General features: G+C 45.7%; 1 protein-coding gene across 1 annotated transcript in view; it reads left to right on the forward strand.

Moving 5' to 3' along the window:
* Positions 1–14,476, forward strand: part of erbin (erbb2 interacting protein) — a 174,689-nt gene that overhangs the window by 115,110 nt on the left and 45,103 nt on the right. The window contains 4 exon segments of the mRNA XM_084325486.1: positions 2,215–2,278; positions 5,426–5,500; positions 9,731–9,875; positions 12,279–12,351. Coding sequence (XP_084181612.1) covers positions 2,215–2,278; positions 5,426–5,500; positions 9,731–9,875; positions 12,279–12,351 — 357 coding nt within the window.

Consider the following 14,476-nt stretch of genomic DNA (forward strand, 5'->3'; position numbering starts at 1 on the left):
TGGAAACGAAGTCTACTTCTCTGGCCTTCAAGTTGGCTTCCATCACCACATTATTCTCTCTGGAGAGGAGCCAGCGAACGCCTTTCTCTGTTGGCAGCTTGACATTGTTCTTAGTGAATAATATGTAGTGTCTCCTCGACGACATACCCAGCCACGAGCTTCTTCAGACCTCCTTGTGGTGTTCGCCCTGATCTTTGATCCAGTTTCTGTTGTTGTTGTTACTGTACATTCATCACTGGCACTGGTAGAGGCTTCTGTTGTTGTTACTGTACATTCATCACTCTCACTGGTAGAGGCTTCTGTTGTTGTTTACATCCATCACTCTCACTGGTAGAGGCTTCTGTTGTTGTTTACATCCATCACTCTCACTGGTAGAGGCTTCTGTTGTTGTTTACATCCATCACTCTCACTGGTAGAGGCTTCCCTGTCAGCGCCTGTTTAACGTGTCAAGTTTCACATCGTCTTACTGTCCTGTCGGATGCTTCATCAAATTAGGTTTGGTATGTTTCACGTTTTCAAACTCTTTGCTCCGCCCACATAGTTTACAATGGACAGCTATTGAACCTGTAATGTTACCTCTCTTCTTGCTGCTTTTTGGCTACCGAGGACCCCATATAAACATAATCTAACGTTATAGGAGGACAAAAATAAAACATTGCATTCTGACAATGATGGAATGTTACTTGGATTAGTAACTAATTTAATGACTATTTTGGAAATTGTAACGCCTTACTTTTACAATAACCTCCTGCCCAACACTGATGATTGGTTAATAATCTTAATATGAGGGCGGCCGGGTAGCACAGCGGACTAAGCGCCTGCCTACCACCGAGGAGACACTGGTATCGAATCCAGCTGTCAGCGGTGCCTCCGGCTTGGCCGGTCGTCATACTGACACAATTGGCAGTGTCAGCGGGTGGGAAGCCAGTGGGGTGGGTATCCTGGTCGTTGTAAACAGCGACTCCTACAGGTCGGTCAGGGCGCCTGCACAGCGAGGAAGGGATCTGGGTGAGGTAGTGTGATCCTCCCACGCGTTACACTCACCCAATGAGAGTCCTCGCTGCCAGGTGAAAAGAGGCTGCTGGCTGTCTCCACATGTATCGGAGGAAGCATGTGATAGACTTCAGGGCTCCCTAGACCGGCAAGTAGGGGGCAAATGCGCGCAACGACCAGGAATGGGGAGGGGGGAATTGGCATAACGAAAAAAAAATGGGATGGGAGAAAATACAGAAAAATAGGAGGAGAAAAGGTGGATAAAAAAAATAATCTTAATATGAAATGTACTTCTAAATGATTGGTTAATATGAGATGTACTTCTAAATGATTGGTTAATATGAGATGTACTTCTAAATGATTGGTTAATATGAGATGTACTTCTAAATGATTGGTTAATATGAGATGTACTTCTAAATGATTGGTTAATATGAGATGTACTTCTAAATGAATGAATGTTAACCCTTTCACTGCCACACGACAGAAGGTCAGCCCTTTACTATCACACAACCGACGGCGATGCTCCATCATTAGCATCATTAGCTCCGCAAATGCGGAGCTAATGATGCTAATGATGGAGCATCGCCGTCGGTTGTGTGATAGTAAAGGGCTAACCTATATTGTCACAGTGAAAGGGTTAACCGGCTGCCGTGTGGCAGTGAAAGGGTTAAAAACGGGAGTCGAAACGTTCACACGATTCACTTGATTTGAAAACATCCTGAACGCCGGAGTTGGGTGACTGAGGGGCTCAGATGTTCTCTGGCTCCACTTCTCATCGCGGGAGTATGACCTGAATACGGAGGAATGTCTTTAGATAGCATACGTTACACACTCATCCATTATTTAGGAGCATATTTCTGGCGTTGGACGCCTAGCGGAGGCCTCTATTCCCTCCTGGGTGTAACATAAAGCCCCTGGAAGATCATGTGAAATATATTACGACGGCCCTCGTTTTCTGATGGGTAAAGGGAGAGAGTGTTTTCGTGCCAAAACTACACTCTGTCTTCTTGAGACCTGCCCCCCCGAGAACGAGGCCCCCAGGGCTCATGTTTTGTCCTGGGGTGGGGGGGGGGGGGGGGGGTAGTGTTTTCTTGTGGCTTGCTTTATAAAACGCATAGCTCACTCAAAAGCGTATGATGCCGGTGGTGGCGTTGGCCGTTGCGACGGCGAGTGTTTGCGTGGTTTGTCTGACCTCTGCAGCTTCTGTCTCACTCTCTACAGGAGCATGCACAAGCTCACACAGCTGGAGAGACTGGACCTGGGGAGCAACGAGTTCACTGAAGTGGTGAGTGTCCCGTCTGTCTGTCTGTCTGTCTGTCTGTCTGTCTGTCTGTCTGTCTGTCTGTCTGTCTGTCTGTCTGTCTGTCTGTCTGTCTGTCTGTCTGTCTGTCTGTCTGTCTGTGTCTATGTCTGTCTGTGTCTATGTCTGTCTGTCTGTCTATCAGTCTGTCTGTCTGTCTATCTGTCTGTCTGTCTGTCTGTCTGTCTGTCTGTCTGTCTGTGTCTATGTCTGTCCCTGTCTGTCTGTCTATCAGTCTGTCTGTCTATCTATCAGTCTGTCTTTTATCAGTCTGTCTGTCCCTCCCCATCTATCTGTCTGTCTGTCCCCATGTCTGTCTGTCTCTATCTATCAGTATGTCTCTATCAGTCTGTCTATGTATGTATGTATGTATGTATGTATGTATGTATGTATGTATGTATGTATGTATGTATGTATGTATGTATGTATGTATATCTATGTCTGTCTGTCTATCAATCCATCTGTGTTATCGAGTCTCAGCTTATCTCTCTGTCTATCAGTATGTCCATCAGTCTGAATGTCTCATCCATCTACGAGTCAGTCAGTCTGTCACTCAGTCTCTGTCCCAGACTGCACCTCTCTGTGTCGAGGGTCCTCATCTCCCTTCAGTCATCTCCCCGTCCTCCATTCCCTCTAAGCTGGAGCGTAGTCCCTCCACTGCCCACAAATGCTTATTCTCTGTTTTCACTGCCGCTAGTTAGATTGTACTTGTGCTTATAATTATATACAAGGTTTGGGGGGGCCAGGCGTATCCGGTGTCCTTGGCACAATCGCGGATGTCCCCGAGTGAAGCTAAGCACCTAATTCCCCCTTTTTTAATCACCGCACTTGATGCTGCCCACCGTGGAGGAAACGAGTCGCCTGATGCTCCGTTCACGCTTTGGCAGCGGGCTCGGCTCTTAATTACCCCCCCCCCCCCCCCCGCCCGATGATATGCCTCGCGCACACGCGGCGCAAATGTCTCTTAGGTCTAGGGATGGGTACCTTTCACATTTGAACCGATACCGGTACCGGTACCTGTGAATCGATACCGGTACCCAACGGTACCTTTTTTCGGTACTTTAGTCTCAAGACATTTTAATTTACCTCAGTCGTAAAAAAAAATCCAAACTTCAAATAACTACAATTTTGACAGTTTTCGGCTTGTCATTGCTCCGACTGCTTTGTTGTTGAATCAAGTCAAATCCTAGGTAAGCATATATTGTGCGTGAACGTTGACATGAAGAAAAAAAAAGTAAAAAAATTAAATAAAAAGTAAAAAAAAAAAATTAATACAAATTTTATTTTTATTTTATTTTTATTTTTTTTCCGGTTTTTCACTTGATTCGATACTCGGTAGTACCGACGTGTTTCGGTTCGGTACCTCAAAAGTACCGAATTCGGTACCCATCCATACTTAGGTCCAACCGCAGCTTAACCCTTTCACAACCACACTACAGAGGGTTAACCCTTTCACTACCACACTACAGAAGGGTTAACCTTCTGTAGTGTGTGGTTGTGAAAGGGTTAACCCTTTGGTAGTGCGGTAGTGAAAGGGTTAAGGACATTTCAGGACCCGTAAAGGAGCATTGTCTCTGCCACCTGCTACCCATTACAGCGGAAACACCGAACAGAACCTTGCAGGTAGTCTGGCGCTTTTTTTGGCTAGCGCCTAGGGGTGGGGGGGGGGGGAATCGATACGTAGTAGTGTCGCGATACTTTGCGTGGCGATACTGTATCGATACAGGGACGCCAAGTATCGATATTTAATTATTCATAAAAATAAATATATATATACCGGTATATTTTTTTCTTTTTCTTTTTGTATAAGGAAGTTGCATTGTTCATTTCAATACCTGTAATAGTACAGTAGTCCACACACACACATGTGCATTCAGTTAAGTTGGAATATGACTGTAATACAAACAGTTCAGTTTGTCAGGTACATGCAACACAGATTACAGTGTTGACATCTGTCTGCTTGAGAAAATACCATGTTCTGCAATACAAATGATTGAAGTGAGATGAACAGACTGAACTTTATTTTATTAGATAAAACATGTTGGCAGTATTACTTTGCAGTTAAAAATAAAATAAAATTTTGATTAAAAAGAAAGAAATCGCAATATTCGCGATATATCGAGTATCGCGATTCAAGTATCGCGATAGTATCGTATCGCGAGGTCTCTGGCGATCCCCACCCCTACTAGCGGCCCTTTCTATCAAAGCCATCGGTCTGCACCGCCCTGCAGGAGCTAACCGCAGTAACGACGTTAACTGTGACACTGAGGAAAATGGCTTTAAAGTTCTCTAGAAAGAGAGCGAGATTGAACTCTGAAACTTTGTCACAAGATAAAAATGGATATTGAGAAGTTAAATTTCACTCATGACTCAACTTTGAAAAACATTGCGTTTACTGCGGTTATATCTTCTGCAGAGCAGTATTATAGATGTTGCCAAGGGCTCTGACGCGAGCATTATGAGTCCTGGATCGGTTTGTCCCAGGAAGGCTGGCTCCGTATATATAGGTCACACACCTATTATGTAAAAGGTGCACCTTCTGTTCCGGCCTCCTGCGACAAACGAGGGACGAAGCATCAGCGCTGTGTCATCAGTTTAGAGTTCTTCAATGTCAAAACACACACACAAACACACCTCATTACAAACCCGTATTTAAACTCGAAAGGCAACTGAAGTTTCCCACATTTTAGTCACGTCGAATGTGCATACAGAAGTGAGCAAAATCATAACAATAAGACGAGGCAAAAGCAAGGATAACAAATCAATTAAAACACGTACAACTTGATTGACAAAGGTTGGAGATGAAGGTTTTAAACTCTCGAGCTTTAAGGACTGTTGGAGGAGGTCATTCCATGAGCTAGAGGGACATCGAAATTCCATTCCAATAGTGATGTAGTATAAGGAGGTAGCTTACCAATAAGGGCCTTTTTAAAAATGAACAAACACCAGTGTTTGTTGTGCCTCTCCGTCAGAGAGGACCAACCAACCTCCTCATAAAGGACACAGTGATGATGAGTGATGTATCTGAGAGAGGGCAGAGTGATTGACGGGCACACACACTTAACTGCCATCTCTCTCTTCTCCCCCCCCCCCCCCCCCCCCCCTTTACTTATTGACCTTTCGACCTCTCAGCCTGAAGTTCTGGAGCAGCTGACTGGAATTAAGGAGCTGTGGATGGATGGGAACAGACTGACCTTCCTACCTGGGGTAACTCTTTAAGTCATCTCATGTCCACACTGACACAGACTGACCTTCCTACCTGGGGTAACGGCTTTAAGTCATCTCATGTCCACACTGACACAGACTGACCTTCCTACCTGGGGTAACGGCTTTAAGTCATCTCATGTCCACGCTGACACAGACTGACCTTCCTACCTGGGGTAACGGCTTTAAGTCATCTCATGTCCACACTGACACAGACTGACCTTCCTACCTGGGGTAACTCTTTAAGTCATCTCATGTCCACACTGACACAGACTGACCTTCCTACCTGGGGTAACTCTTTAAGTCATCTCACGTCCACACTGACACAGACTGACCTTCCTACCTGGGGTAACGCTTTAAGTCATCTCGTCTCCACTGACACAGACTGACCTTCCTACCTGGGGTAACTCTTTAAGTCATCTCATGTCCACACTGACACAGACTGACCTTCCTACCTGGGGTAACGCTTGGTAAGTCATCTCATGCCCACTGACACAGAGCGGGTGTAACGAAACCCTTCCCAAAAAACGTCTCGTTAATATTTACCTCACTTCTCAATGCCGGCTGTCTCCTCACATCTCCATCGGTGATAACAGCCTTCAGGTCAGCCCTGTCAGAAACAGCCGCTGATGAGGCAGACGTGCACAGAGTGGGAAGTGTTTTTCTTTTCTTTTTTTAACAAATGTTATTAGGTTACGTTCACACTGCAGGCAAAATTGACCTGAATCAGATTTGTTTTTGCTCATATGTGACTCATATTTTGGGGTTTTTCACGACAGTGTGAACAGCACAAATCACATGGAATCTGATCTTTTCGATTCTGATTTGGGGCGACTTTTACGTCACTCTAGATTGACATTCGTCACAATTCTGTGGCCGGAGTCACTCTGTGAATACAGACATGGAAGACAGCTGTGGTGGAGGTGGTCAGTGGATACAAACATGGAAGACAGCTGTGATGGAGGTGGTCAGTGGATACAGACATGGAAGACAGCTGTGATGGAGGTGGTCAGTGGATACAAACATGGAAGACAGCTGTGATGGAGGTGGTCAGTGGATACAGACATGGAAGACAGCTGTGATGGAGGTGGTCAGTGGATACAGACATGGAAGACAGCTGTGATGGAGGTGGTCAGTGGATACAGACATGGAAGACAGCTGTGATGGAGGTGGTCAGTGGATACAGACATGGAAGACAGCTGTGATGGAGGTGGTCAGTGGATACAGACATGGAAGACAGCTGTGATGGAGGTGGTCAGTGGATACAGACATGGAAGACAGCTGTGATGGAGGTGGGTCAGTGGATACAGACATGGAAGACTAGGGATGCCCCCCGGACCCCGGTTTTAAACGGGAACCGGTACTATATTAGAAAATACCGGAGTATTTATAAGCTCCGACGTCTCGGTACTGCTATCGATACTCTAGAGAAATTATTATTATTATTATTATTATTATTTAAAAGTTGCGAACGATCTCTCCTCTCTCTGTCTCTGCACGAGAAGCGAGTCGCAGCGAGTCATTATTACACACACTCCTCGCGAGTCGCGCTACACATACATACGGGTACTCCTTAATGAAAGCGCTGTCAATAGTATGCAGCTGCAGCACGTCAGACCGCAGCGCTTACAAGCCCCGCACATACAAGCCCCGCACACCTGATGTGCTGCAGCTGGAAGCATCTCAGCGCTGTCTCCGTGCTGACGCGCGCTGCACACAGAGTCACAGACACAGACAGCTCTGCATGGACTGAGTCGTGATGGCGGATAGAGCGAAGCTCACAAGTGCAACAAAACATTTGCCAGTAAGGGTGGCAATACGAGCAATCTATCAAAACATTTGTTTGCAAAACACTATATTAGTTTGCAGAAATGCGCCGTATTCGACTGCCTTGCGCGCAGTGGTCCATCTGCATCCACGTCCACTGCAGCCGGTAAGCCAAGATACGGAGTTTCCTAGGCTAATAACGAATTATTACAAATAGGCTAATAAACAAAATAATTGTTTAGCTACAAATACTACAATCTAAAAACTTTTTATAGATCGTCAAGCTGAGGTCAGCCACCAATGTGTCCCAGTGAGCCCACCACACATCCTCCCTCTACCTCCACCACCCAAAGTCCTTTCTCCCTAGCAGCTAGGAAAGATGACAGAGGATAGGGTGAACGAGTGTCACAGGGCTGTGACAAAGTTTGTTGTCAAAGGCCTGCACCCGTTCTCTACAGTGGAGTCCAAGGACTTTAGGTAACAACTAATCATTCAGTGTATATCGTTTTTTTTGTATACATAGTTGTCTAACTTGTCTGTTGTTGTTATAAGTTATTATTGAAGCAGCTATTCCCACCACTCCACACAAATTTACAATAATTCAATCATTTCTAATCTTTACTGTAGGGAGATGACCAATGCTCTCAACTGCAAATATAAAAATCATAAAAAAATTATCAAAAAGAACCGATAAGAGTATCGATAAAGTACCGAACCGTTAAGCAGTATCGATAGGAGTAGTAGTATCGATAAAATCCTAACGATACCCATCCCTATGGAAGACAGCTGTGATGGAGGTGGTCAGTGGATACAGACATGGAAGACAGCTGTGACGGAGGTGGTCAGTGGATACAGACATGGAAGACAGCTGTGATGGAGGTGGTCAGTGGATACAGACATGGAAGACAGCTGTGATGGAGGTGGTCAGTGGATACAGACATGAAGACAGCTGTGATGGAGGTGGTCAGTGGATACAGACATGGAAGACAGCTGTGATGGTGGTCAGTGGAGGGACAGGAAGGTGTTTACTTTATAAGTATTTGTGGTGATAATTCTGTACAAGCAAAACCTGAGGAGACGTTTCATAACCGGTCTATTTTACCTCCTCCTCGCCCCCATTATCATCCGCTCACGAATCAGCCTCCACTGCGCATCAACTTATAAATTAACCTATAAACGGTGACTTCAGTGTCCTCCATGTTTACTTTCACCTTTGTTATTGTTCATTTCCGCACGCGGGTCAGTTCAGGAGTCTGACCGGTTCACACTAGAATCTGAAATCGGCCACATTTTTTTTTTAAATGACTGTGAACAGCCACACAAAGACATCTGAATTGAGCAGTGTGAACGCAGCCTTAGAGCCTCTGGAATCTTGACGGTGTTTAAAAATAGTTTTTTTTTTCTTTTTGGGATGTTCCAAATGTCTGTGTTGGTCACAAATGTTATTTTCTTCATGAAGTAATCTGCTGGAAGCACCGTTCGTCTCCGCCGGTAATGACAGTGAGCGGTCAGCGTTGTTGCGTAAGACTTCATGGAAATGACCGGCCTGGTTTGTAAAGTGGGTCACGGTTGAAGCATTAGCATTAGCTCCCCTGGGCCAGCGTTGTTGAACAGGACCGCTCTGTAATCTAATCACAGTCTGGCCCCCTTCTGTGAGGATTAGGCCGGGACCCCCAGTGTGAGACATATTAAAGGAAACATGAAAACAACCACTGGGACAAGCTGGTAGCTGTAAAGGCGATGTTGGTGTAACGGTAGTGATGTTTTTATTTTATTTTTTATTATTATCTCCCCCCCCCCCCCTTTTTCCGATTTTTCTCCCATCCCACTGTTAGCCGTTATGCCAATTCCCAACCCCCTCCTGGTTGTTGCGCACCCCCCCCTACTGTTGGTCCGGGAGGCCGGATACTGTCACATGTTTTCCTCCGACGCATGTGCAGCCAGCCGGCAGCCAGCCTGGCCGCGCAGATTCTCACCGGGAGAGTGTAACGTGTGGAAGGTCACACTACCTCCCTCCAGATCCTACCCTCGCTGTGCAGGCGCCCCGACCGAACTGTAGGGGTCGCTGTCCACAAACGCCCAGGACCCACCCATCAGCTTTCCCCACCCCTAACACTGCCAATTGTGTTAGTATGAATATGAACGACCAGCCAAGCTGATGGCAAACGCCGAGAGCTGGATTCGAACCCAGCGTCTCCAGCGTTGATGGCGAGTGCCTTGCCCACTACACCACCTAGCCGCCGTAATGGTAGTGATGTTAGTGATGCTAGTGATGTTCTGGTGAATCCAGACACGCCTCCACTGCCGAGGTGGTCTAGTGATGTTCTGGTGAATCCAGACACTACATCAGTCATCATATCATTATATATCATATATACATCATACCACCCCTGCTCTCCTGTTCCTGATACTGTAAATCAACCAAAATTATGGATAAGTATAATGTGTGTGTGTCCGTCCCCCCAGATGCTGGGCACGCTGAAGCAGCTGGCCTACCTGGACGTGTCGAAGAACAACCTGGAGATGGTTGACGACCAGATCTCTGGCTGCGAGAATCTGCAGGACCTGCTGCTCTCCAACAACGCCCTCACACAGCTGCCTGGCTCCATAGGTGAACGTCTATGTCTCTCTCTCGCTGGTCTCTCTCTCTCTGGTCTCTCTCTCTCTCTCTCTCTCTCTCTTCTCTCTCTCTCTCTCTCTCTCTCTCTCTCTCTCTCTCTCTCTCTCTCTCTCTCTCTCTCTCTCTCTCTGGTGTCTCTCTCTCTCTCTCTCTGGTGTCTCTCTCGCTCTCTCTCTCTCTCTGGTCTCTCTCTCTCTCTGGTCTTTACCCTGTTCAGAGCAAACTCGGGGGACCTTAAGGACCAGTCAGTCACTAGAACGGATTCCATAGGTTCCAAAATTCCTTTAAAGTTCTTTGACTATCCAGTGGTTTTGTAGTTACTGCAATTCTTTATACCCCTTTTCTCTAAAAACAGAGCGAGATTTAACTGTGAAACGTTGTCTCAAGATAAAAAGCAATATTGAGAAGTTCAATTTCACTTATAGCGACATTTTGGAAAAAGAAACGTTAGTTACTGCGGTTAGGCTCCATAGGTGTCTCTCTCTCACACATTTACTATGTTTCTGTTTATTTAAGATCTCCATTACTCGTTTCCTTAGAAACAGCTATTCTTCCTGTGGTCCACATAAAAGACGCAATAAAAAAGAAAATATATATATAATAACCATCACATGATGTACATTCACACAGTTACAATTAATTGTTTATCAAGAAAATTATAATTATAATTAAAATAATACAAATAAAACAAAGAATATAGGAAGTCCTCTCACCAGAATACTATTTTATTATGCTTAAGCACCACAATAATTGCCCAGAGACACACACACAGACACACACACACACACACACAAGCGCGCACACACACACACACAAGCGCGCGCACACACACGCATGCGCGCAGTGGCGAGGTACGAGGAGGACAGGATGTAGCCGAGAGGAGCTGCAGCCCCAGTTCCTCTTCACTTGTAGCTAATGAACATCTCGCATGTCGCCGGGAACAGGAACACTGGCAGTAATAGAATTCAGTAGAATCTCATTACGGACTGAATGACTCCGTTAGGTGGTAATTAATGTGCGAGAGGCGGCGTGCTTTAAGAAGGGAGATCTCCCAGCCTAAATGGGACAAATCAGCCTCCTGTTTTCTGTGCCGTTTCACATTTGTGGCAGTGCTGCCCTGCAGTAGCTAACCGCAGTAACTACGCAAGCAATGAAACTGAGAGAAATCTTATTTAATTTCAAACCTTTATTTAAACTCCAAAGGCAACTGAGGTTTCCCTCATTTACAGTCTCATTGAGTGTACATACAGAGTAAAAAAAAAAAATAAGACATCTAAGGATAACAATAAATTAAAACACGTACAACTTGATTGACAAAGGTTGGAGATCAAGGTTTTAAAACTCTGCAACAGAGGGGAGAATCTCAAGCTTTAAGGACTGTTCTAGTGACTGGCTGGACCTTAAATCCTCATCATAGCTAAATGCAGATTCACCCTGTTCAGAGCAAACTCGGGGGACCTTAAGGACCAGCCAGTCACTAGAACGGGCTCCATATAGGTTCCAAAATTCCTTTAAAGTTCTTTGACTATCCAGTGGTTTTGTAGTTACTGCAATTATTTTATACCCCTTTTCTCTGAAACAGAGCGAGATTGAACTCTGAAACGTTGTCTCAAGATAAGAAGCGATATTGAGAAGTAAAATTTCACTTATAACAAAATTTTGGAAAAAAGAAACGTTAGTTACTGCAGTTAGCTTCTGCAGGGCAGAGAGGGGTTTGCAATGAATTGACACATTTTCAGTTACATAACTCTTAAGGATGTAGCCGTGTGTATATATAAAAAAAAGCAAAACGCCTACTTCCTGAATCTGTCTTTCTGGGGGCGAAAAAGCACTCAGTCATCCCGGCTATAAATGTTGAGGGATGTGAACTCAGTTGAGGCCCAGAGATGCACCGTGGAATTCGGTCGGTATTGATCATGTGTAAAGCAATTACAGTATTGATGGCGCTATGAATTAATCTAATGCATTGCTGTAATGGATATTCCTCTTTTGTGATCCAACAGCAAGTCATAATCAATAACCGCCCTAAGCTGTAGTGGGCTGTTCTGTAACTCTCTCTCTGTTTCTATGTCTCTCTGTTTCTATGTCTCTCTGTCTGTCTGTGTCTCTCTCTCTCTCTCTCTCTCTCTCTCTCTCTCTCTCTCTCTCTCTCTCTCTCTCTCTCTCTCTATGTCTCTCTGTTTCTATGTCTCTCTGTCTGTCTGTGTGTCTCTCTCTCTCTCTCTCTCTCTCTCTCTCTCTCTCTCTCTCTCTCTCTCTCTCTCTCTCTCTCTCTCTCTCTCTCTCTCTATGTCTCTCTGTCTGTCTGTGTGTCTCTCTCTCTCTCTCTCTCTCTCTCTCTCTCTCTCTCTCTCTCTCTCTCTCTCTCTCTCTCTCTCTCTCTCTCGCTCGCAGGCTCACTGAAGAGGCTAACTGCTCTGAAAGTGGATGAGAACCAGCTGATGTACCTGCCGGACTCCGTCGGAGGGTGAGTCTCTACAGGTTCAGAACCACCAGAACATCCTCCGGGACGCCCGGTGGATTAACGTCCCGTTGTTCTGCCGCCGAGTCAAAGCTGAATAGTCCCACTGAAAACAGCACTGCGTGTTCACGTCCCCTTGTCGGGTGTTTCGAGTCTCATGGCGTCTTTTGTTTGATTTAATCCAAATCACCTCCGCAAATCGGAGCGATATATTATCGTGTTACAGTTGAACGTGAACCCGTGGGTTTGTCATCACGGGGGCGCGGCTTAGTCCTCCTAATGAGTATCGTCACACCGTGCGCTAAGCCACGTTGATTGAGGAAAGCACTTCTTTCTCTGGAGTTATTAGTAATACTGATGAGTGTACGTGACCCCCCCCCCATCGGTACAATATTGACAGGTCCTGCTGCGCGGCCGCACGACCCCCAGAGCGCCAGGTCAACGACCTCGTGATCTACTTCTCATCCGGCGCGCGCTCCGGAATAGAGATTAGGCCGCGTTTTTAATCCACGCCAATTGTTTGTTTTTAGCCCCCCCCCCCCCCCGTGCGCTGCTGTCGTTTAAAGATAGACACATAGATTTAATGTTGAATCGCTACTGTTGCTCTGTACTGTATATACTGTACGTTCCGTCCGTCCGTCCGTTGCCTATTGTTGCCAAACAATCGCCAATTATGCCGTATGTCAGGACGCCTCCCTTAGTATGCTTTGCGGCAGATTATGAGGCGAGGCCCTATGGTTTAGCTTAATCCCATGCAAGGATTGTAGTTTAAGCATACTGATTAAGTATATAATCTCTCATTTGTAGCTTGCCCTGTTTTCTCTCTCTGTGTGTGTGTGTGTGTGTGTGTGTGTGTGTGTGTGTGTGTGTGTGTGTGTGTGTGTGTGTGTGTGTGTGTGTGTGTGTGTGTGTGTGTGTGTGTGTGTGTGTGTGTGTGTGTGTGTGTGTGTGTGTGTGTGTGTGTGTGTGTGTGTGTGTGTGTGTGTGTGTGTGTGTTGTCATCCCTAGTTTGTGTTTCCAGAAGAGGCATGAAATCCTCTGTTAATTCTGTGGCCACAGAGAACATGGAGCCTGATGATACTGTGTCACAGCAGCTATATTTAGCACCGGGCCTGTGACTCTGCAGCACAGTGTCCAATCCCCGTCTTCCTCTCCACGTTCTGCCTCAGCACCCGGGCCTCTAGCTGCGGTCCCGGGCCTTCTGCTTAAAGTGCTTGATTTTTTACCAAAAAAAAAAAGTCGAGGCTTGGAATTCCTTGAAAACAGCCCATTGTTTAACAAGGTGCTTAAAAAGTCCTTGGAATTGAACATTTAGTTCATCCATGATAAAAAATGTCTGAATCAAGAAATAGCATTTTTTCTTATCTAAAGTGTAACTAATTGTCGGAAAGCCATAAATATTGGATCTGCATTTTTTTCCCCCAAAAATTGAAATTATTAAAATAATAATAAACGCATTTAAAAGTTAATTGGATCCTTTTAGAAGCCCTTTTAAAATGAAAAATTGTGCTTGGAAAAGCCCTTGAATTTCATTTTGCAATGTCTGGGAACCCTGTTATTGTCCCATGCAGACTTTCAAGATGATTTACTTTGCGTGTCTCTATACGGGGTGCGGTTGTCTCTATACGGGGTGCGGTTGTCTCTATACGGGGTGCGGTTGTCTCTATACAGGGGGCAGTTTTCGGGTTTAGCTAATTCTCGCAAGGTGTCATCGTGACTGCCGTTAACACTCTGAGTCCGTTGTTCGATTCCGAGACGGAGATACGGTAGCCATGCTGAGAGGGCCTTGCTCCACTCTCCACTTGTGTCCTTTGTTCCGAGGTATATGCCATTCCACGGCGTGCTGGCCTGCGTACAATACATCACATGGCAAATGTCACGAAGAAGAATTCTTGCGCACAGCATTCCGTGGAGCCTCCTCGCTGACGCAGGATCATCCGTAGCACTTGTATTTTTCCACGGTGGCTGCTGCTGCCGTCCCGCTGTCCCGTCAATCACACCTAGGACACGGTTAGACACAGGGAGGCGCAGGGAGACAAGTACAGTACAACCAGAAGAAGCATGGCATCCAACCAGAGGGACAATGTAACAGTAAAGTGCAATAGGAAAATGTAAAAAAATAAATATATTT

This window comes from Notolepis coatsorum (genome assembly GCF_963971535.1).
Source record: "Notolepis coatsorum genome assembly, chromosome: 11".
Lineage (NCBI taxonomy): Eukaryota > Metazoa > Chordata > Actinopteri > Aulopiformes > Paralepididae > Notolepis > Notolepis coatsorum.